At 42.2% G+C, this 22,762-nt stretch overlaps 1 protein-coding gene across 9 annotated transcripts in view; it reads right to left on the reverse strand.

Moving 5' to 3' along the window:
* Positions 1-22,762, reverse strand: part of PANK1 (pantothenate kinase 1) — a 101,751-nt gene that overhangs the window by 17,283 nt on the left and 61,706 nt on the right. For all 9 annotated transcript variants that reach the window (XM_023240708.2, XM_023240709.2, XM_019813530.3 and 6 more), the window contains one exon: positions 8,548-8,900. In XM_023240708.2, coding sequence (XP_023096476.1) covers positions 8,548-8,900 — 353 coding nt within the window. The remainder of the gene's footprint in view (positions 1-8,547; positions 8,901-22,762) is intronic.

Genomic DNA, 22,762 nt, shown 5'->3' on the forward strand with positions numbered 1-22,762 from the left:
GAAAGAAAGAAAGAAAGAAAGAAAGAAAAAATCTAATAATCACCAACATGAGTTGAGGATCATTTCCTATGGACTAAAAAAAAAAAGAAAAAAGAAAATCTAAAAATCATCAATATGACACTGAACTAGTGAAAGAAGATAATTTGTCAGGTCTAACTTAAGTTAAAAAAAATATATATCTTTGGGGGCTGCCTGGATGGCTCAGTCTGTTGAGCGTCCAACTTCGGCTCAGGTCACAGATTCACGGACTTCACTGTCTTTCTCTCTCTCTCAAAAAGATCAAGAAATAAAGATTAAAAAAATCTTTAAGAAAATAATAGCTAGTGTTTATTGTGTATTACATGCTAAGAACTTGTAGTAGATCATTTAATTCTCAGGGAACCCAAAAGTAGGTATTTTATCCTTTATGATTAAGGCTCCCAGAGCTTAAATAACTTTCCCTCGGTGATACAACTAGCAAACAGCTCCCAGTGACTCCCTGTTCTTCTCTTGTCTCCACAATGCAAAGTACTTCTGGGATCTGGAAACCTATACAAGTGCTGTACTTAGATATTTTGCCAGAAAGGCATCGTTTTCATTATAAAAGTTAGCAGCTGGAAGAAAACTTTTGACTTCATATCACCCATCTGAATTTTTCCATTCAACAAAACCCACTAAATCTATACCTATAGAGCAGAATTAGTTTGAACAGGTTACCAGCAAGGTGGTACAAGTTTTCTTATACAAAGAATTATTCTGTTGTTGTTGTTTTTTAATTTAAAGATCTAATTGGCTTTGTTCGATGATTCATGAATTGGGCAGCATATCATCCAACAAGTAGAAAGGAGGTCCCCAGAAACAATCATCCTAAATGACACTTGCTGATAAAGTAAACCTATCTCATACATGATTCCAAACATTTCCTTTTTTTACCAAGTGAAAATTTGGGGTGTGATACAAGTAATCATATACGTTTTAAGGGGGTAATACTTTAGGTAGAAAACTACCTGGAGACCTGAAAAGATTGTATGACACATATGAAACCCCATGCTCTTCCGCTTAGAGCATTAACCACATCCGGGCTTTGTTTATGGTTCATCAGGTGCCCCTGAGCACAGTGCTCAAAGGCCTGTCCCATCGTAATTGTTTAATAAACATTTTTTCAATGGGACAGGGAAAGTTAGCGCTTCTTGGGTGAAACCAAACTGAAAAGTATCAATTTCACCAGCCAGTCTTGGGACCATAGGTTAACCTGCTTAAATATTAATCAGAGGTCCATCAACCATATTGACAGCCATGCCCAGAGCCAACATCACAAACGTAGAGACACAGTGTGGCACGGCTTTTATGCTTCGGAAAAAGAAAAACCTCAAGGCAAATAAACTAAGCACATACAAACTTTGATCTGAAAGAAAACATCGTTATCTCATTTTTCCCATCAAAATCATTTTCGGGGCGCCTGGGTGGCTCAGTCGGTTGAGTGTCCAACTCTTGATTTCGGCTCAGGTCATGATTTCATGGTTTGTGGGTTTGAGCCCTGTGTCAGGCTCCTCGCTGACAGTGCTGAGCCTGCTTGGGGTTCTTTCTCTCCCTCTCCCTCTGCCCCCCACCTCCTACCACTCCTTCTCTCTCTCTCTCTCTCTCTCTCTCTCTCTCTCTCAAAATAAATAAATAAACATTAAAAAAAATTTCAAATAAAGTCCTAGCAGCGAATAAACATCTCTGCTATACATTTTACTGAGGGGTGGATATTTCCAAAGCCCAGGTCATGCATCCCCAAACTGGGAAACAGAAATTAGTCACTTTCGGAGACCTGTAGAGACCTCCCTCAAAAGTCTTCACCATCCAGGAAAAAGTCCAGGCTCCCAAGTGTTAAGCAATGGGCCAAATCCTTACTTGGATATTCAAACAGACCAACTGAAATTCAGGACAAGATGGGAATTACTCCCCAGACTTTCTACTTTATAAATACAACTATATTAACCTTGTGGGAAGCCTAAAACAGCACGTTCAGATCCTAGCTATGGAAAACCACTCATTCTCCAAAAAACACATTTAGTTTCTTTTATATCGGGGGTAACAAATGCAAATACCTCCAGGAGACAGTAAGAAAACATGAAGAGTGAAGCCCTTGAGTGGCTGTAAAGTAACAGGATGATGGGGATTGTTGCACACAGGACAATATACACATATTTACAATTCGCCTGCAGCCCATTGTTGCCCTATGGTAAAGGGGGCTCAGTGTAATAAATTATCTGACAGCGAATTAACTTTTTAAAAATATTGCAGGCCAACCAAACATTTCTGTGGGCTGATTCTGACTTCTATCCTACTAGCTTTATATATATTCTAATGCTCATCTCTATAATGGGTCTTAAATGATGATAGATCTGAAATATCAGATCCAGCAAACACACAGATGAAGCTATAACCTTCATGCAGATGAAGCTATTACCAATTTCTGTGGCATAATCGTCCCCACAATGGCTAATTTCAAGCTCCCAACATGATGTCACTAACAGAGTTGAGAAGACATGCACACAATGAGCTCTCTTAAGCCGGTAGGAACTGGCCCCAGCACCCCACTGCTTGTAAGTCTCCTCACCACTTTCAGAAAGTATGGCTTCTGCCAATTCTTAAATAATTAAGCTTAAACTACTCCCCAAATATAAAAGCAACAAACCTCAGCTTGTCCTAAGACTCAAACTCTGTGTAAATAATGGAAGCTGGTAAAAAATTGTATGATCTCATCTGTAGGACTTGAGGCAGGGAAGCTATTATTATTATTATTATTATTATTATTACTCATTTTGCAGATGAAACGCATCACCAGGGGTCAGCTGTTAAGTGACCTATCCCGGATCCCAAGGCTAGCAAGTAGAGGAAGAGGTAGAGTAGAAAAAACTTTCAAACTTACAACTATGATGAACTCACATTGTTTGCCCAGTACTAAAGTCACCCGAGCAAGCGTACGGGTGTGGTGGGATTCTCAAACTATAGAACCCATCAGAATCACCAGGAGGGTTTGTTGAAACACAGACCATTGGGCTCCACTCCCAGGGATTCTGACTATATTTCTAACAATATCCCAGGTGATGTTGATGCTGCTGGGCCTTGGACCACACAGTATTAGGAGCTGAAGAGCTGGGATGAGTCCATGACCCCAGAACAGTGAGTACAGGTGTTCAATAAGGTCACATACTCTCCCTAATAGCACCTGCCCTATCTAACTTATAGAGCTATTATCTTCAAGAATCAAATGAGGGGCGCCTGGGTGGCTCAGTTGGTTGAGCATCCGCCTCTTGATTTCAGCTTAGGTCATGATCCCAGGGTCGTGGGCGTGAGCCCTGCGTGGGGCTCTGCACTAAGCATGGAGCCTGCTTGAGATTTTCTCTCTCTCTCTCTCTCTCTCTCTCTCTCTCTCTCTCTCTCAAAAAAAAAAAAAATCAAATGAGACACCTGTGTTAAAATGTTTTGGCTACTATAAAGAACTATACACATGGGTTCTAATTATGTGAGAAATAAAATAATTTGGGACTTCTCTTGAGTTGAAATGCACTGTTCCACTATTGGAAACACTATTTCCACAATGAAGACCCTAATTTGTAGAGGGAGTTCTATGATACCTCTATGCTAATATTAGAAAAAATGTGGGTCCTAAATACAAGGCATGCTCAGGATACAATTAGGTGAAAGGTTCTCCTTATGTGCTTCAGCCCAGTCTGTCAAAAATAACTAAATAAGGAGTTAAATAGATAAGTCTGGTAAAAAAACAAAAAACAAAAACCAAAAAAACCCCAAAAACACCCCAAGAGGTTCCATATCCACTCTTATGGGGTTATTTGATGGACCTGCCCCAAACCAGCTATATTACTCCCCTGTAGTTGAGAAATAAGTCACCAAATTGTATTTTAGACATGAATAAAATACACATCTGGATGATACCCTACACTTCCCAAGGGTGCTTTTGAGGACACTGGTTCCATAAAACATATTGGAAGATGCAGAAACCACCAATGGCAGAAATGAAGAATAATTTGCATATAAAAGAGTTGATTCTGAATTACAAATTTCACTCTGGGCTCTTTTTTCTTCTCAAAGAAGACCTAGGAGACCAGAGACAGATGAATTTCAAACATGTTCTGTGAGTAAGAAATATAACAAAACCTCCAAGATGGCTTCTTCCTCCCTGCACCCAATAATAAAGAGGCCATAGCATCAAGCCAGTCACAAGTGGAGAATGACATTGTCTACCAAACCTTATGCTGCTGCAATATCACGAATTAGTCCCTGGATTAATAATAGGAACCAAGCTAATAAATGTTCTTGAATGATCCACTTAGATTTAGATTTTCACATTTCCACAATTGTCCTCCCTCTTCCTGATAATTTTTCCACTAAACTGTTTTTTGTTTTTTTTTACTGTTTACTTATTTTTGAGAGAGAGAGAGACAGAGCATGAGTGGAGAAGGGGCAGAGAGAGAAGGAGACACAGAATCTGAAGCAGGCTCCAGGTCCTGAGCTGTCAGCACAGAGCCCAACACAGGGCTCGAACTCGTGAACCATGGGATCATGACCTGAGTTGAAGTCGGACACTTAACCAACTGAGCCACCCTGGTGCCCCTCTAGTGAGTTCTTCAAAAGAAAACTCACAGAATAGAGACAGGGGATAGACAAGTCTTCTCCTTGAATATCACTTTCTTCAATGGTGGGATTCCTCACTGGCTTATCAATTTTTAGACCATTTGTAGTTAGATTAAGTTTTTCTTCTGTGTTCCATTTTGGTGTATCATTAACTCAGAAGGCTAACTTTTTTTTTTTTTTCAACGTGTATTTATTTTGGGGACAGAGAGAGACAGAGCATGAACAGGGGAGGGGCAGAGAGAGAGGGAGACACAGAATCGGAAACAAGCTCCAGGCTCTGAGCCATCAGCCCAGAGCCTGACGCGGGGCTCGAACTCACGGACCGCGAGATCGTGACCTGGCTGAAGTCGGACGCTTAACCAACTGCGCCACCCAGGCGCCCCTAAGAAGGCTAACTTCTGAGTGTCAGAAGTTTATTTGTGACAGTGACCCTAAAATGTTAAAAGGAGAAGAAAGGAAAAAAGGAAAGAAGAGAGAAAAGAAAGAAGGGGGAAAAAAAGGAAGAAAGAATTGCAGCTTTGTTCAGTTGAAAGTATTCTACATGGGGGTCTAACTTAATGCTTGTCTCATGGTGTATAGCTCTTTCTTGTACATTCTAAATTGGATGAAGACTAGTTGATATTATTTAAGGATTTAAGTATATTTACTATAAATGAAAAAGATATAGTCATTAGATATAACAATTGCTGACTATTCAGGGTCTGCTGAACATCTTTCAGTTAGCTCTAACTACTCAGGCTTTAAAAACACACTTCTGCAAAGCTGTATTATACCCCAATCAGTAATTTTATACAATAACAATGACAGGACTTTATAGTGTGTGTATATATATATATATATATATATATATATATATACACATGTATATATATATATATATATACACACACACACACATATATCTCGATATATATATCTTGATATATATATCTCGATATATATCCACATATATATATATATATATATATATATATATATATATATATATATATACTGCTTTATGTTGTCAGATTCCTTAGTATATATATTGATCATTTACAACCAACCACGTAAGCACCTTCAATTTTCTACTCTGGAAAAGGGAAGAGACAAAAGCTTGCATTTAGCACACCTAAGGGTCTTAGTACTTACTGTTCCCTCTGCCTAAAATACCCTTTCCCAGATGCTGGTCTGATGTGCTTCATTACTTCTTTTGGTTCCTGCACCAATGTTACCTCATCACACTAAAATCTCCCAACACTCCCTATCTCCTTTACTCTGCTTTTTTCCTCCCTCCATAATATACATACATATACGTGTGTGTGTGTGTGTGTGTGTGTGTGTGTGTGTGTGTGCGTGTGTGTGTGTGTGTAGTGGCGGTACATTCTATATTCACTTGCTTATTTAATTACTGACCATCTCCCCACACTATAAGGTAGCTCCTCAAGGGCAGGGGCTTTGTTTTGTTCCCAACAGTACTTGACGCCCAGAAGGAGCACAATACATACTTGTGTACTGTGGACAGAGGATGGTAAGACCTATTCATCCTCACAAACTTTGGAAGGATAGGGGCACATAACTCAGCACCCTGGCAAACAGGCTATGGGAAGCGATGAATTCTGTCTTCGCTTTGGCTGAGACTGAGCATGGAAACAGAAGGCAACCCATTTACTTTTTTATGGATGTATGCCCCCAGCTGGCCAGGCTGTTTGGCAAATACTCCAGACTTGCTCCCTGCTCCAATCTATTCATTAGGCTCCAACAGCCTGCCTGAAGGAGCAGCGCCTTCTTTACTCTGGTGGTAATAAGGTATGACCTTGCTTAGTTCAGAACCTTGAGAAACACACTTGCCCACAGCTAACATATATTGAGTAACTTTCTCTCAGAATGTACACTACCCAGAAGGAGGAACGGAGGCATTGAGGGATGTTGCATAAATGCTCTAGGTCACCTTGCTTCCCTTTAAGCTCCCTAGTGGAGGTGTTCAGATAGGGTGACACAAGGAAGCTCCTAGCACTAGGGCTGGCTCAGCATTTTCTCCTGAATCAGAATTGAGCTGACACCCTAGTGCTTACAAGGGGGCACTACCACAGTCTCTTCGTTTTCAAAAACGTTTTTAAGTTTGGCTATTTATTTTGAGAGAGAGACAGAGAGAGTGAGCAGGAGAGGGACAGAGAGAGGGAGAGAGAGAATCCCAAGAAGACTCTGCTCTGTCAGCATGGAGCCTGACATGGGGCTCGAACTCATCAATGTGAGATCACAACCTGAGCCAAACCCAAGAGTGGGACGCTTAACTGACTGAGCCACCCAGGTGCCCACTACTGAAGCCTCTTAATCTCTCTTTAGCTTTAGTTTCCTTATCCATGTAGGCCACGAATGCTATACTTTCTGGTCTCCAAAGGTGACTTCAGGCTCTGATGTCCTAGAACTCCTCCCTCTTCTCTTCATTTTCCTGCCACTTTTTTACAGACGATGAAGCTAAAAAGGGATATGTCTTGCTCGAAGTCACCCAGCTAGTTAAATGCAGAGACAACACTAAAATTCAGGTTCAATGCTTTTCCAATGATGAATTCAAGTTTAACTTTCATGCCCCTGGATCTCAGCCTTTTCAGTTTCCAAACTCTTTGATCATTGGGTCCCTTTGGTGGGAAAGAGATGCCATGAATCATTTAGGTAAGTGGCAGCACCAAATTCTACTGCTAGATCGGGAAAGGGGACACAGAAGAAAGAGCCAAAAGCTGGTATCATCAGTCTCACATAGGATACTGTGCTAGGACTCCAATGCCAACATTCTTAGAAACTGCGTTGTACAATTAGTGGGATAAATGATGTTACTTTTGATGATGCAAATAAAATTTGCATTTATAGCTTTATTAAATGCCATGAATAATATATTGATTCATTAATTTTCACTAATGACAGACGTTGTGGCAAGACCGGATTTACACTCGTTCCAATGACAGAACGCCAGAACTTTATATCCCAGGCTTTGGAAACGTGTATTTTGTAACTCATCTCACTACATTTTCAACTTTCTGGCAACACTAGCCCCCGTCTTCCAACCCTTTCGTCTCTAATGTCCAGTCGCTTCTGCCGACCCTAGCTTCCCTGATTTTCTCTTTACTTTCTACATCCATTATTTCACTTTATCCTCCTTTTGTTCCGTGCGGGTTGAGGCTGGACGGTATAGAGATTATCCTGACTGCAGAGATGGGGAAATTGGAACACACAGCTGTTGAAAGATTGCTAAAGAAAGAGAAACATGAGATATCTTACTCATCCGTGTCCTCCATTTAGCCAGTTTTCTCAAATGTAAATGAGCAATGCAGAGCTGGTATGGACTGCCCATTGGGAGACAGCATTATTCTTAGTACGTGAAATCACGCTCCCCAAATCTTACTCGCTAATAAAGGAAGTCACCTATAAATAGTATCAGGTGTTTCATTTCTGTCTCGAACAAAAGTTCTGAGTGACAGTCACAAAACAAAAAAAAGACACTCAGAGCAAATAATAGGTAGACGGCAGTAAAAAATGTTCGCAGGATGTATAGAAAGCCTCTCTGGCAGGCCTCAGTCTCTCTAGCTAGAAAACCGTCATGCTGTTTATGCTTTTTTCGCGACACCGTGAAAAGCATCTGTGGAAAAGTCAAAGATACTTCGGACAGGGATCGATACCATCTCATCTTTGGCATATTGTGCAACAGTAGCTGTAGCAAAGATGATGACAATAGCTAATATTTACGAGCATTTACTAAATGCCAGGGACATACTACTGTCTCATCGAATCCTTAACAACCCTAGGAGGTAGGAACTACTCGTACACAGGAGGGAACGGAGGCACAGACAAGGTGAGGTAAACCTGTCCAGAGCCCAAGACTAGTACTCTAGCTCTTCCATAAGAGAAGCCAGGTGGTTTTGTTGTTTAACAAGTACAAACCTGACATACCATTCTGAAGTCCTTTTCGAACTTGAAAGCCCCACCTCCCGTGGCACAGAGCGTGGTGTGGAGGCTGGAGAAGTTCTTCTCGCTGCCCATCTGAATGAACCTGTGCATAGCACAGCTGGGGAAGCGGATGAAGTGCAGGTTCCCTTTGCGCCCACACATGGTCAGATTTTTCAGTTCTAGATGGACGTCTCGGATCCCGGTTTTCCCATAAGCCGTATTAGAAGTCAAATACTTTCTGATGCTCTTCAGGTTCTCTACCTCCTCTTGCTCCTCTTCGGCTGTAATATCCTTTGGCTCAAAGTAGACCAATTTAACCAGCGTTCCACCGATGTCCATCCCAAACCACGGGAAGGCTAGAGGACAGAAAGATAGTACTGGTGAGTCCCATGCATTGGGAGAGACGTTCAATTTCTGAATATTCAATAACGAAATGCAAGGGTGTCACATCTGAACGTGCATTTAATATCCACGCCACCTGAATTCAACCAGACGTGCCTAAAAGAAGAGACAGGCAAGGGGGAATCCACCATTCGAGTGGTGCCCATGTGTCTGCCCACAGTCCGCTCAGACTGTGCCTCAGAACTGAGGTTGAGAAGAAAACTAAGACGTTGCAGTCCCCTAGGCTGGTCTCAATTCCCAGGGCTTCTCAGAGCTCGAGTGTCTCCCCAAGCTGAGCGCAATTCCAATATTTAAAGATTTCTTTTTGCAGGCACCATGGCTCTCAAATGCTCTCTTATCAGAATCTCAAAGAAACAGTGATCTGTTCCAATGCCAGGGGAAAAACTGGCTATGCCAGGTGTACCCGAGGCGTGATGGTCTCTAACCCACTTGGCACACCCCTAGGGCACTTTGCAGTAACAACTGATAGAGTATTCAATTTTTGCCTCCATGAGCCGACTCCACTGCTTTAATCTACAGAATAGGCAGGAAGGAGAAAGTGAGAGAAAGTGGGTGATGAGAGATGATGATCCTATGGTGACAGAACTCTAAAAAGTCATAGCTCTTCTTATAGCTCATTTCTTCATTAAGCAAAGTCACTCTCTTCATCTCAAATGGCCTGCTAAGGAGTCCTCAACCCAGCAGTGTGTCAGACTCGCCTTTAGCATCCCAATTCTGGTCTCCTCTCTCACAGGTTCTGACTTTAATTCAAGGCTGCAACCTGGGCATGAGTATTTTTTGAAAGTTCCCCAGTGGTTCCAATCTGCAGGCTTGGGAATCACTAAACTGGAAGAACCATGGCCTCTGACAGGCAAGCCCACAAATGAACACAGCTCCTGACCAGGTCTGCAACCTAAGGCAAGCCTTTAGGAGATGGTGTGTGTGTGTGTGTGTGTGTGTGTGTGTGTGTGTGTGTGTGTGTATCTATAAAGCCTCCTGGAGATGTTTATCTATAACAAAACAAATCTCCATCATAATTATTTTTGTTATTAAAAGAACAGGCCGAGCTCCCTGAACTGGCTAACTTCATTCAGAGGCAGCCTAGAAAGTTAACGCTGTGCAGTCAGATGCTCTGCAATGAACACAGAGCAAACCCAAATGAGATTCCAAAATCTGGGGTCTCCCTTTTCATTTCCATCAGTGGACTCCATGGACTAAATCTGAAACTGTAATATTAAAACTGAGTTTAAAGATATAGGGAGCAGGGGTGCCTGGAATGGCTCAGTCGGTCGAGCGTCTGATGCTTGGGTTTGGCTCAGGTCATGAACTCACAGTTTTTGAGTTCGAGCCCCACATCAGGCCCTGTGCTGACAGTGCGGAGCCTGCTTGGGATTCTCTCTCCTTCTCTCTCTGCCCCTCCCCCACTTGCACTGTCTTCATCTCTTAAACTAAATTAAATTAAATTAAATTAAAATTTAAAAAAAGATACAGGGAGATACAATGACTTCTTTCAGTAAGTTTATTTTATTCTGCCCTAGAGAGCATCCCTATGAGCCCTGGTCAGGTTGTGCATGCCACACCCAGAGGTCACATTGCCAGGAGCATAAGTGAGACCTACAGAAGTTCTTTTTTCTGGGCTGCCCTACTACTTTGCCCTCGACATCAGTAGGCTGGGGAGGGTGGAAGGAGAGGAACACAGCAGGAAGCCATCCCCGCACGTGCGATTTTCTCTCCAGTGCTTCGCTGCTGTCATCTTAGCTGTAATCCAAGCCGGCTGTTCCACACTTGGAAGCACTAACCCTTAACAGTATGAAAAATGAAATCCCAAACTCGCCCAAACACTAAGAGCAGCAGATTCCACTGACAAGACCGAGGTGACAAGACCAAGTCCTGTGATAACTACGGAAGTTTGCAAAGCAAACGCTTGTCCCGGCAGATCACAGAAAACCGGAAACAGTTCATCACCACTGCTCAGTTCAACTCACAGGTGATGTTTCTTGGTCTGGTCTCTAAAACTCGCTGTCAGTATAGGTAATAGGAAAAGCCTCAAATCAGGATTCACAACTGCTTCCCATACGCAGGAGCCAGTAACCAGCTCACTGTCACTCCCTCCACCTCTCTAAGATCTCATTTCCAGCATCTGTGGAGGGAGTGGATTGCAGTATAATGGTCTCCAGTTCTCTTCCTACTACAAACTTCCTACGGATTCTTTCAGAAGTATAATAAAATCGCAACCACCCCCAACCACGTAGGCTGACCAGAGCCCTAATTTCAACCTCCACTGAAATACTTGTTCCATGTCAACAGGTGTCAGGACTATGCAATCAGTGTTGCAGGTATAATCCTTTCTTCCATAGTAGGAAAGACACCTACCACTGGACAGGATGGGGGAAGGGTATTCTGGAACTTTGCTAGGCTACTCATTTGGAAACACTGTGGCAACATCTAGTAAAATGAAAAGTACTAGTACATTTTTAATCCAGCTAATCCCTCTCCTGGACCGCATTCAAAAAGCACCAGCATTTGAGGATAGGTATAAGAATATTCTTGCAGCACCCTTTGTAGTGGCCAAATTAAAACAAAAACAAAAACAGAACAGAAAACAAATTGCATACCCAGTAACAGGAAAACACAGTGTATTCTTTCCAAATCATGGAATACTGGACAGCCACTGAAAAGAATGAATGAGATCTATACCACTGCCTGGAGAGACAGCCCTGAGCTTCTGTTAATGAGAAAAGTAAGAGATAGCCAGAAGTGTAAATAATTTGGTTTGAAAAAAAAAGGGGGAGGGAAGGAAGGCAGGAAAGAAGGCAGGTGGAAAGGAGACCCGTAGGTTTATGATTATATGATTATATATCTGCTGAAAGATATAGAAGGCTATCAATCCCTCCAGGTTGTTAATACCTTTAGGAGGTGGCAGAGGTAAGCAGGTTGTATGAGTGGAAGCTAGAGACTGGGGGAGGGGATGGAGAAAATTCTACACTCAGACATTTCGGTACATGCAGAAGTAAAAAAGAATATAAGAATAATTCAGTGACAGTGAAAAATAGGAGGCCTCCCAGCACAGGATGGACAGAACACGCTGTGTGAAACCCAGAAAATAACCTAGTTCTGTAGTAGAAATCCAGGATTCACGAAGCCACAGCTGCCCCCAGCCCTCTGTGATGAAGGGTCCCTCCGTGGTCTTTTGTGGATGCTGGTAAGTACAAGCATCTGCAAAGAGGTCTTACTTTTAAAAAACGTGACAGGGGACCTAAACATTTCACATGTTATTTAGAATCCTGCTACGTTCCTCCTGCCTCACCTCCTGCTCATTTCAAAGCTTTTGCTGGCCACTCAACAGAATGGTGGAAAAAAGTGTAGAGCTCTGAAAATTCTGTTAAATGTTGTATCAGCAGTTTTGCTTGAGGTAAGGGAATAGAGATCAGAATACTGTATTAGTTTACATGGCAAGAGAAATTGCTTTCATTTACCTATGTTCTTGTCTTTTCTGTTTATGTGTGTTGTTTACTCATTTTTGAGAGAGAGAGAGAGAGAGAGAGAGAGAGAGAGAGAGAGAGAGATGTGCTTAGAAAGTAATTGACTGGTTTACAAACCAAAAGAAAAGGGAATCAAGTCTATTAAGTCAGACTCACAGGGTTGGAAAAAGCAGCCGCTTCTCTTTCCCAAGAGATAAACAATGAAATGAGAAAAAGTCTTTGCAGGGAAGAGGTCAATTAGCACTTAGCTTTGGGGTGAAAGAGAAGGGCTATCACGCTCAATCTTAACACTCTGAAAGGGTTACAGAGTGTCGGCAGCAGTTGACGTCATGGCTCCTTAGTTCATTCTTTCAATTAGAATACCTCAGGGAAAAAGAGACCAGAGGTGTGGCTTCCCAACCAAAGGCTGACAGGCTCAAAGTATCACCAATTAAGTTAATAAAGAAAGGTTGGGAGCAAAACCACAAAGGCATACAGTGAAAAGAAGCATGCCAAGGGCTGAGGGCTTGGCATATGGAAATAAACTAGAGCTAAATAGATAGGAAACTGATTTCCTTTTGAAAAGAGTCGTACTGCCAGAGAAACCAAAAGCTGAACACTTGAGTCCCCCAACCCTCTAAAGTCTGCTGGGAGAGCTGCTCAGCTCCTACGGAGGGCATATTCTTCCGTCTTACTTTAGTTGTGATCAAGGAGGTTATTGGGAAAAACCAAGACCTGAAGCAATGGATTGGGGAGCCCCTTCCCGAGACAACAGTCAGGACCCCAGAGGAACACCCTCTACATACTGGTCACCAGATGGATTTCAGAATTGCTTCAGCAGTTTAGAATGATTGAGGACCAATGAGTGGATGTCTCCTGTTCACCTCCTTTCTGAACAAGAGTGTATATTGAGGTTTCCAATCTTTTTTTCACCATTACATATTCACATACAATGTGGGGGAGAGGGCACAGCAGGTAACTGGCCTCTTTGAGTTCAGAAGTCTCTAGCTCAAGAGGACCCACCTCTGGAGTTGATGTCGAAACAACTTTGTATCACCCCCTCATTTAGATCCTACTGCACATCATCCAGATGCCACGACTGGGTGAGGCTACAGGGTTGTCTGCTCTGGGGTGCGAATGGCTGTATTTCACCTGCGGTTTCGGAGAGCAAGCCAGCTATTTGGTAATCAGAAAAGTAAATTGCGATAGTCACTAGTTCTGCTGGCCAAATATTTCCAGTTCTCTCCCTTTTAGTCTCATGGGGTGAGACTGCAGCCCCCGGACATTTTATAACTGAGCTGGGCAATGTGCCTCATCTAGTCAGCGAGTTGTACATGGACATGGGGTACATCACTTCCAGGCAAGAGCACTTAAGGCCGGGGTGAAACCCTTCAGAGCTCCTTCTCTGTTACCATGTCCAGCAAGATCCAAGATAATGATGAGTCAGGGGGAGCGGGAGCCAGAATGGGGCCTGAACCATCTCCTTGATGGGCTTATAGTTTGAATGAGAAATAAACCTTTGTTGTTTTAAGGCACTGGGATTTAAGGGCTGTTATGCAGAATGATTTGCATATCCTCACTGATATACTCTACGTAAAATCCACCCCCGCACCCCCCCCCCCAACCCTCCTTCTCCTGCAGAACCAGATCCAGGGACTGCCAGTATCGCCGATAAACATGTGGTAGCTGGGTGTTAATAAAAAGGTATGTAGGTCCTGTTGTATTTAGCTCTGTCTAAAAATTTCTAAAAACACAAACCAAGATTGGCACTCTGGTAGTAATTTAAAACTGTGAAATGAATCTGTATTCCAAATACTGTAGTGAAAATATTTACAAGTTTTATTGGTCATCAATGGCTTTGAAACAAAGCCTGTTTCTTAGAGACGTTTTTGGAGCACTAGAATAGTCTCTGAGAGACACCTATGCTTCCTGTAGTAAATGTCAAGGGTTACACAATGACCTTATACAGTGACCAAATAGCATCAATGAGCAAAGACTCCCCCCCCCCCCGCCCCGCAAACAAAAAACAAAAAAACAAAACCCCCAACAACCACAATGCAGAAAAGGTCAGAGAAACTATTTTAAAGGGCTAAGGGAGGCTGATACTAGAAAATCTACCTCCTCTTGAACAACAGCCAGACCTTTAAGGTGTTCTTGGTGAGGCAAAGTTCACTAATACCGATATTTCTTCCTGTATGTAAGAGTAACTCCTTTGGGCACAAGTTTGACTTAGCAACCAGTTGCTGTCCTGCACAGTTTAACACATTTGGTGAGGTTCCACCAAGCTGGAATTGGATGAAATAATTGTGAATAGAAGGACTGAATTTCTTTTCCCACTGTTTGTGAATAGATTTGTTGAACAAATTAATGGGTTTGAAAAGATATCTGAGTATTGTGTAATCAGAAAAAAGAAAAGACTTTTAAGGCACTGATATTGACCCTACATGAATACTAATTATGTTGAAGTTGCTTAAGGACCTCTACATGTTAACAAACAAAAACTGTTAATCTAGATCTGAGTGTGTAATAGAATTGTATTTCTTAAAGTATTTGTTCTCTGAGGGCTAGCTTCCCCTTAACCGTGTCTAAATGTAGTTGGTACTATAATGTAATCTTTGCTGATATATTCATAGAAACATTTAACTTGAAGAGGTGAAAGGGACCTTAGGTCGAGTCCAACATCCTGTTTACAGATAAGAAAATTATGGCTCAGAAAGATCAAGGAATTGTCCAAGGTCAATCACAGTAGCTTCAGAACCCGTTTTCAGTTTCATGAGCTAGCAAGCTCCCCATTTTGCAAGGCTTGTCCAAGTTGAGTGGCTTGTCACTTGAAATGACAGCACCCCCACAGATAGGATGATCGTGGGCAAGTTTCTTCCTTGAGCCATTGACTAAGCTGTAAGGCAGAGATGGGCTCACTGATTACTGAAGTTCTGTCCACTTCTCACATCCCACCATCCTAAACACACACACAAAGCCCTCCAAAACCACACTTTTAACTGCATATAACGGAAGAGTTGAAAACCTAAGAACTATTTAAGGACCCTGCAGAAAGTGATACATGTAAAATTTAATAAAAGGGTTTCCATAACACTGTAAAGGAACCTGTAATTATTGCACATAGAGCAATCTGCTAAACATTAAATATTCTGTGCAAAGAAACTTGAGTCACGGTTTCTTGCAAATTAATGCACACCAGATTCCTTTAGTTTGAATTTTAGTCACATGGCAATCCCCAGCGTTGGCAAGGGTACAAGGACACAAGAACTTATAGAGTACCAACGGGAATGTAAACTGGTGCAATCTTTCCACGGGGGGTTTTGGAAATACCTATTAAAAAGCTCCAGATTCTTGCATTCTTTAATACATCAGTTCTGCTTTACCCTAAATAAATAGTTATGCACGCATTCAAAAATTTATCTTAAAAAAATCACTGAACTTTTACCACTAATAACTAGACAATTAATTACTGTCCAAAATTACAGAGTCGGTAGGTAAATTAAATAAATGATTGTCCATTCACACAAGGGAAAAAAGGCCACCATTTTGTAGGACGGCATTTAATGATGTGAGGAGAATGTTCCTTATATGTCGTTCGGTGAAAGGGCAGGTGATTAACTGGGACACGTGTATGATTACTATTTTGGATAAAAATTCAACAGCTCTTTGTGACAGAAAACAAGACTAGAAACTTCAGGCTGAAATATTAACAGCTGTTATCTCTGGGTCATGGAGGAGGGTGGGTTTTTTTCTTCTTCTGTTTTTTCTGAAGATGCTTTTCAATTATTTACAATGATACATTTAATCTTAATAATCAGAGTTACTTTAGAATTGTCAAAAACTGCACTATAAAAATGCAAAAGAAAAAAAAATTGTTTTATTTGCCTCAATGCATCGATGGCAGATGTGGTCCCGCCCATGGGAAAGAGTGTGCCTACATTCCCCATCTCAACAGCCCCTCCCCTGCTCAGGCAGTACCTTGCCCATATCATGCCTGATACTGAAATCCATTCGACACAGGCGATCAATGACAAGGAAAGCCTGAGCAAAGTTGTTTAACCAGTTAGATACTGGACATCCCTCAGGTGCGAATTTAGGGTAGGAAGAGTCCTGATTTACGCACCTGATTTACTGTCAGCGCAACACCTGTAAGTTAAAGTCAGCAATTCAAAACACACTTTGGGGGCAGAGGAATGTTTGGGGGAAAGGATCGTGGTGGGAAAGGTCACACATCCACGTGTGACAAAAACCTTCCTTCCACTGGCACATGGCCTCCGATTCCTGTCAACTTTCTCCTTGGCAGGTGGGCTGGGAACAAAAAGGCTGATTTAAAGAAAAAAAAAATGCCGATCATATTCACATCTGCGAGAGGGAGAATGAATAGCAGGAGTTCCTTCTAGCACTTTTGAGGCAGGCATAAGTATTATCACATCAGCCACCAGAACTAAGGCCCGATTTCACCAATTCCGCCATGCAGGCCCATGGTCTGTGACACACAATAGTCTCCAGGCCTAGGGCCTGCGATCTTTTTGGGCACTCACGAATGAAAATATTGTAATTTCTTTTAAACTTTCAGGTCGAAGAAAATGTGGTCACATGGCATCTCAACACATTCATCTTTCTACCAACAGAGTTGAAAATTATAACTTAAAAAATTTTTTTTATTCAGGAAGGAACCCATAAAGTGTCAGCAGTCCATGAGAGTTAGTCTGTGTTTATTTACATTTTGCTCCACACCCAGTCCCAGGTCAGAACTGACAAGACATCAGACCAGAGTCTGCTTTGCATTTGCAATTTGAACTGGATTCCTATGGATTGTTTACAATTTTATTTCCTTAAAGCAACTTCATTTTAGTACTTCATGCAACCAAATTTTATTTTTATTTTTGTTTTTAAAGTAGGCTCCATGCCCAACATGGGGCTTGAAGTCACAACCCTGAGATTACAAATCACGTGCTCTACTGACTGAGCCAGCCAGGTGCCCCAGAGTCCACTAAATTTTAAAGTTAACTGTTTAAATTACATTTATTTAAAAATGACAGGCTATATTCAACCACAGTTGTTCTCAAGTTTGCCTCATTATAAAAACTGCCTAAGGCACTTGTTAAAAATATGAACTCCCAGGCCATGGCCTGGAGATTGGGATGCAGCAGGACTGGAGAAAATATTTTCAACGAGGGGGACCTGTAATCCTCACTGGCCAAGTTCAAAACCACTGTTCTCATTGAATCAAAATGAGTGCTGTAAGTAGCTGGACCACAGTTTAAAAGTGAGAGATCAGGGGCGCCTGGGTGGCGCAGTCGGTTAAGCGTCCGACTTCAGCCAGGTCACGATCTCGCGGTCCGTGAGTTCGAGCCCCGCGTCGGGCTCTGGGCTGATGGCTCAGAGCCTGGAGCCTGTTTCCGATTCTGTGTCTCCCTCTCTCTCTGCCCCTCCCCCGTTCATGCTCTGTCTCTCTCTGTCCCAAAAAGAAATAAATGTTGAAAAAAAAATTAAAAAAAAAAAAAAAGTGAGAGATCAGAGTTTGAATGGGCTACTCTTGCTTGTAACTGTGAGGGAGCTCTAAGGAGCAACCCCAGGGTGGTGCCTGGTAATGACCTGGAAGAGGTTCCCATTCTGGAAACAGAAGGACCTGAACGCATCTAACTGCTTGTTAATGGAATTATTTACGGGCAATTTATAACATGAGTGCCACAGTATTTAATTTTAAATACAGCTTTTGGATTTCCAGGTATCATCCATCCACAACGAAAGCCCCTGGCCGTGGGTTTAGAAACGTCCCACATATGATTAAGTTTTGGCAATGTGCTCCTCTCTCCCAGCGACTCCCATTTTTAAGGTAACCGTGCATTTCTCCATAAGGAAGTCAGCTCAGACAACAGTACCGGTGTATTTAGGTCAGGCAGGCAGATGTTCTTTGATTTGCAACCCATGTGGTTGACCTTGACACAGACAACCACGTGAAATCAGAACAAACAGAAACACCAACGTGAAAGCTATGTTACTTTTTTTTTAGGTTAAGATTTGAGAGGCGGAAAAAAAAAAGCTCTTGCAGGGGGCCATTCTGGTGTCACCCACAAATGTATTCTTAGCTTGTCTTAGCTTGGACCTAGGCCAGCAGGAAGCAGGGGCAAGATGAAGCTAGAGGTGAAGGGACCCAAAAGGTCAAACCCGTAAGGTTAAAAAGCCTTTTCCTTGGGTCTCTTCCTTAAGGCCCTGAGCAGCTCAGGGAAGTGCAGTTTCGTTCCCAAGGTCCGAGAGCTTTTCCCTGCCACTCTTACGAGAGAAAATCAGAGTAGACAAAGGGATGTCACTCTAGCGACCACCGAGCTCATTTTGCTCCTGTCACCCCCACAGTCAAGCCCTGGATTTCTGTCCCAGGTCATAAGGAGGGGAAATAATAGACAGATGAAAACTGTTTCCCATTCTGCAGTCATCTTGTGAGGCTGAGGAAGTTGGGGGGGGGGGGAGGCAGAAATACAATTACAGACAGTTAAGGTCATTGTCCCTATTTCTCACCAAGAACCTGTCTGTCCTGCCCAATCTAGAGGGAACAGAAGGTGAGTATCAACCTTCCACGTAGTCCTCGGCTTTGATTATGCCACCTTCATCATCAGAAGTACGGTCCTTGGAAGAAGATTCCGTAGTTTGGACTCTGCAGACACATGCCAAGGGACAAGCATACAGTGGCTCTTGAGGGCCACTCAAGATTGGCTCCAGTGCGATCATTTCAGCACCCAGAATATACCCGAGCGTCCACCCAGGAATGGCTCCTCCAGCTACCTAATGTCCTGCACTGAAGCTCAAGATGGCAATCTCATTACCTGCTTAAACAAATCCCAGTTTAAACCACCAAGAGGTTTAGCTTTCTGTCTTGACAAGCCACCAGAGCGTGCTTACTTCTCCAGGGATCTACCGACGATTTAATACCAGGGAGTGGTTAATTAAGGCTTTGGGGAGAACAGCATTGCCAAGTGGCACCGCCGGGCGGAACAACAGGTTTACCAGAAATGGGCTTTGTTCATGTATTTTAGCTCGATGGCAAGAGCCTGGTAGATCTTTAAAGTCGAGCTGGGGGATGTTGGGGGGGACTGAGAAAAGACGTGCCAACTGCTCACATGGCGCTGCAAGCTGGAAGAAAGAGGGGGTCACAAGTCCCTCTTCAAATAATCTGAGAACAACCACATGCTTATGGACCCAGTGATTCATGAACACATGTTTATGCCCGTGAAAGTCACCGTGGCACAGAGCCGGGATACGGCAATGTACCTGCCCTCTTGGCACTTGCTTTCCAGTCTGCAAGGACCGATTGTTAATCAAGAACAACCAGGAACCAGTGAAAACTGCTAGGAGTGAAATCCACATTATTCGAGGACCAGACCTCACTTAATTAAAACAATCCTTTAGGGGGCGCCTGGCTGGCTAAGTCGGTAGAGCATGTGACTTGATCTTGGGGTTGTAACTTCGAGCCCCAGCTTGGGTGTAGAGAGATTACTTTTAAAAAATTACATCTTTAAAACAGTCTTTTAGTATTTATGAATGGCAGCTCTAAGCAGGGTTCCCTCTTAGGTACAATAACCATCACAAAGTAAAGCCTGGTACTTCCTGGCCATTCGAGAACCTTGTAATTAAACTGGAGATGACACTCAAACCTACAAAAAGTTTAAAATCACTGGATGTTAGGGGTGCCTCGGTGGCTCAGTCGGTTAAGCGTCTGACTTCGGCTCAGGTCGTGATCTCCCAGTTCGTGGGTTCGAGCCCCGCGTCGGGCTCTGGGCTGACGGGCTCAGGGCCTGGAGCTTGCTTCAGATTCTGTGTCTCAGTCTCTCTCTGCCCCTCCCCGTCTCACACTCTGTCTGTCTCTCTCTCTCTCAAAAATAAATAAACATTAAAAATTTTTTTTAATTAAAAAAAACAATAAAATCACTTGATGTTAGCGTTGGAGGGACATAAGAGATCTTTTAGGGAAATGCATATCAAAACCACAATGAGATACCACTTCGAACCCACTAGAGTGACTATAATTTAAAAAACAGAAAATAACAAGTGTTGGTGAGGACGTGAAGAAACTGTGGCCCTCATACACCACTGGTGGGGATATAAAATAGTGCAGGGGCGCCTGGGCGGCTGAGCTGGTTAAGCATCTGACTTCCACTCAGGTCATGATCTCCCAATTCATGGATTCGAGCCCTGCATCGGGCTCTGTGCTGACAGCTCAGAGCTGGAGCCTGCTTCGAATTCCGTGTCTCCCACTCTCTCTATCCCTCCCCCACTCACGCTTTCTCTCTCTCTCTCTCTCAAAAATACGCATTAAAAGATTAAAAAATAAAAAGAGCTTAATATTAAAAAAATAAAATAAAATAGTGCAGTCACTTTGGAAAACAGTCTGGCAGTTCTGCAGGAGGTTAAATGTGAGTTTGTATGTGATCTAGCAAGTCCATTCTTGGGTACATACCCAAGAGAAGTGAAAACCTGTCCCCATAAAAAGTTGTACACAAATGTTCATAGCAGTGGAAACACCCCAAATGTCCATCAACTGATGAATGGATTAATAACCCATGCTGTCTCCAGGCTATGAAGTATTATTTGGCCATAAAAAAGAATTAAATGCTCATATACGTTAAGACACAAATGAACCTTGAAAACACTATGCTCCATGAAAGGAGCCAATCACAAAAAAGTACAGATAGTATGATTCCAATATATGAACTGTCCACAACAGGTAAATCTGTAGAGACCGAAATATCAGTGGTTGCCCGGTTTCAGGAGTTGTGGGGGCAAAAAGGAGTGACTGCGAAATAAGGTTTTGTAAGGGGGTGACGGAGTATTCTAAAATTGATTGTGGTAATGGTTGCACTCTGCGAATACACTCAAACCCACCTAACTGTACACGTTAAGTGGGTGAATTGCATGTGCATTCTATCTTAATAAAGCAGATTTCATGCATATATAAAGCTCTGACCTAAACCCTTCATTTCATAGATAACTTTTGAAATAGAAATGCCAAATTATAATTGCTTTTGAAAAAAATCTTTCTACAGATTTTCCCATATTTTTAAAGAAAATAAGCACAAGAAAATTTTAGATCTTCCTGATGACTGATGGGCATATGAGGGTCAATTTTTGTGCCCACTATATAGTGATGCCCTCAGAACCACATGAACCTCTCTCTGCTTCCAAGGCTACTAGGGTTTAAGTATTCTTTTGTCTCTATTATGGCTTTCTATGTCTTGCTTTTAGGCTAATCCTGTTAACTTCCTGCTGCTATCAATGTTACTGCAGTACATCTACCCCAAACCTGCTATATATGAATGCAGAGAAACCAGAAAATTCATGTCTGTTAACACTGTTCCTTTAGTAAGAGTAAACAGACTCAGAGAGAGCACAGGAAGTACACTAAATGTAGAATGCAAAAGCGTCTCCAATTTTATTTATTTCCCAACACTGATTTTGGTTGCTCAGACGTGTTTGCTTCCTTCCAGGTTCTCAGCTGCCTTCTGGCTTATTGCTGGCAAGTTTCCAGAGGTGACAGTCACTGTAATTAGTATTAAATGTTTTCTTTTACTGTAACAATTTTTATCCAAGGCACAGCTAGATGTAATATCTAACTGGAAAAAGAGGTGAAAACTTTAAAAATATAAACATGAGCATTCAAAGTATTCTGTTTATCTGGTGCCAATTAGTTTGGGGACAGAGTGCCCTTCTCTATCATTCAGGTAAGATTTTCAAACAACTTAGCCCTGGAATTTTTTATTGCATCTTAACTATGGAACTCACAGAAGGAAGAGATAAAAGCAACACCTTACTTAACATTGGCTCATTTTAGAAAAAATATTACACATTTAATGCAAAGTCCATCTATGAGACCAACACTGTTTTGATGTGTAAAGGCTGGACAGTTGTCACTTAGGGATGACAGCCGCAGTCTCATAAACTTCAGCACCCAATTTATTTTTGTACTTTGTCTGGATTGCACAATATGGAGACAAGTTTGACTCACAGGGAGTAGGTGCAAATCCTAACTGTTTTCTGAACAGCTTTCCTTGCAATCCGGGGATTTCTGGAATCAAAACTGATTCAGTAGCTTGGACAGATTTACTGAAAATGTTTCACCAAAAAGCTGAACGCTAAAAATAACTAACGGCTCCTCAGTTTGCTTGTAATAAATATAAAAATCAAACAAAAGCCTCTAAACCTTATAATAAGTGCTAAAACTCTAAACTTGATGGGGTTATTCATTTACTTGTTATTATATAACTGACCTATGCCAGAGTGAGAGCATTTGCAAAGCAAATATGCCTAACTAAGCCTTGCCTAGAATGTAACTGAGTGTGGTACATGTGTACTGAAGTGGTATATTAGCTTGTGCAATTTTA

Source organism: Felis catus, chromosome D2 (assembly GCF_018350175.1).
Source record: "Felis catus isolate Fca126 chromosome D2, F.catus_Fca126_mat1.0, whole genome shotgun sequence".
NCBI lineage: Eukaryota > Metazoa > Chordata > Mammalia > Carnivora > Felidae > Felis > Felis catus.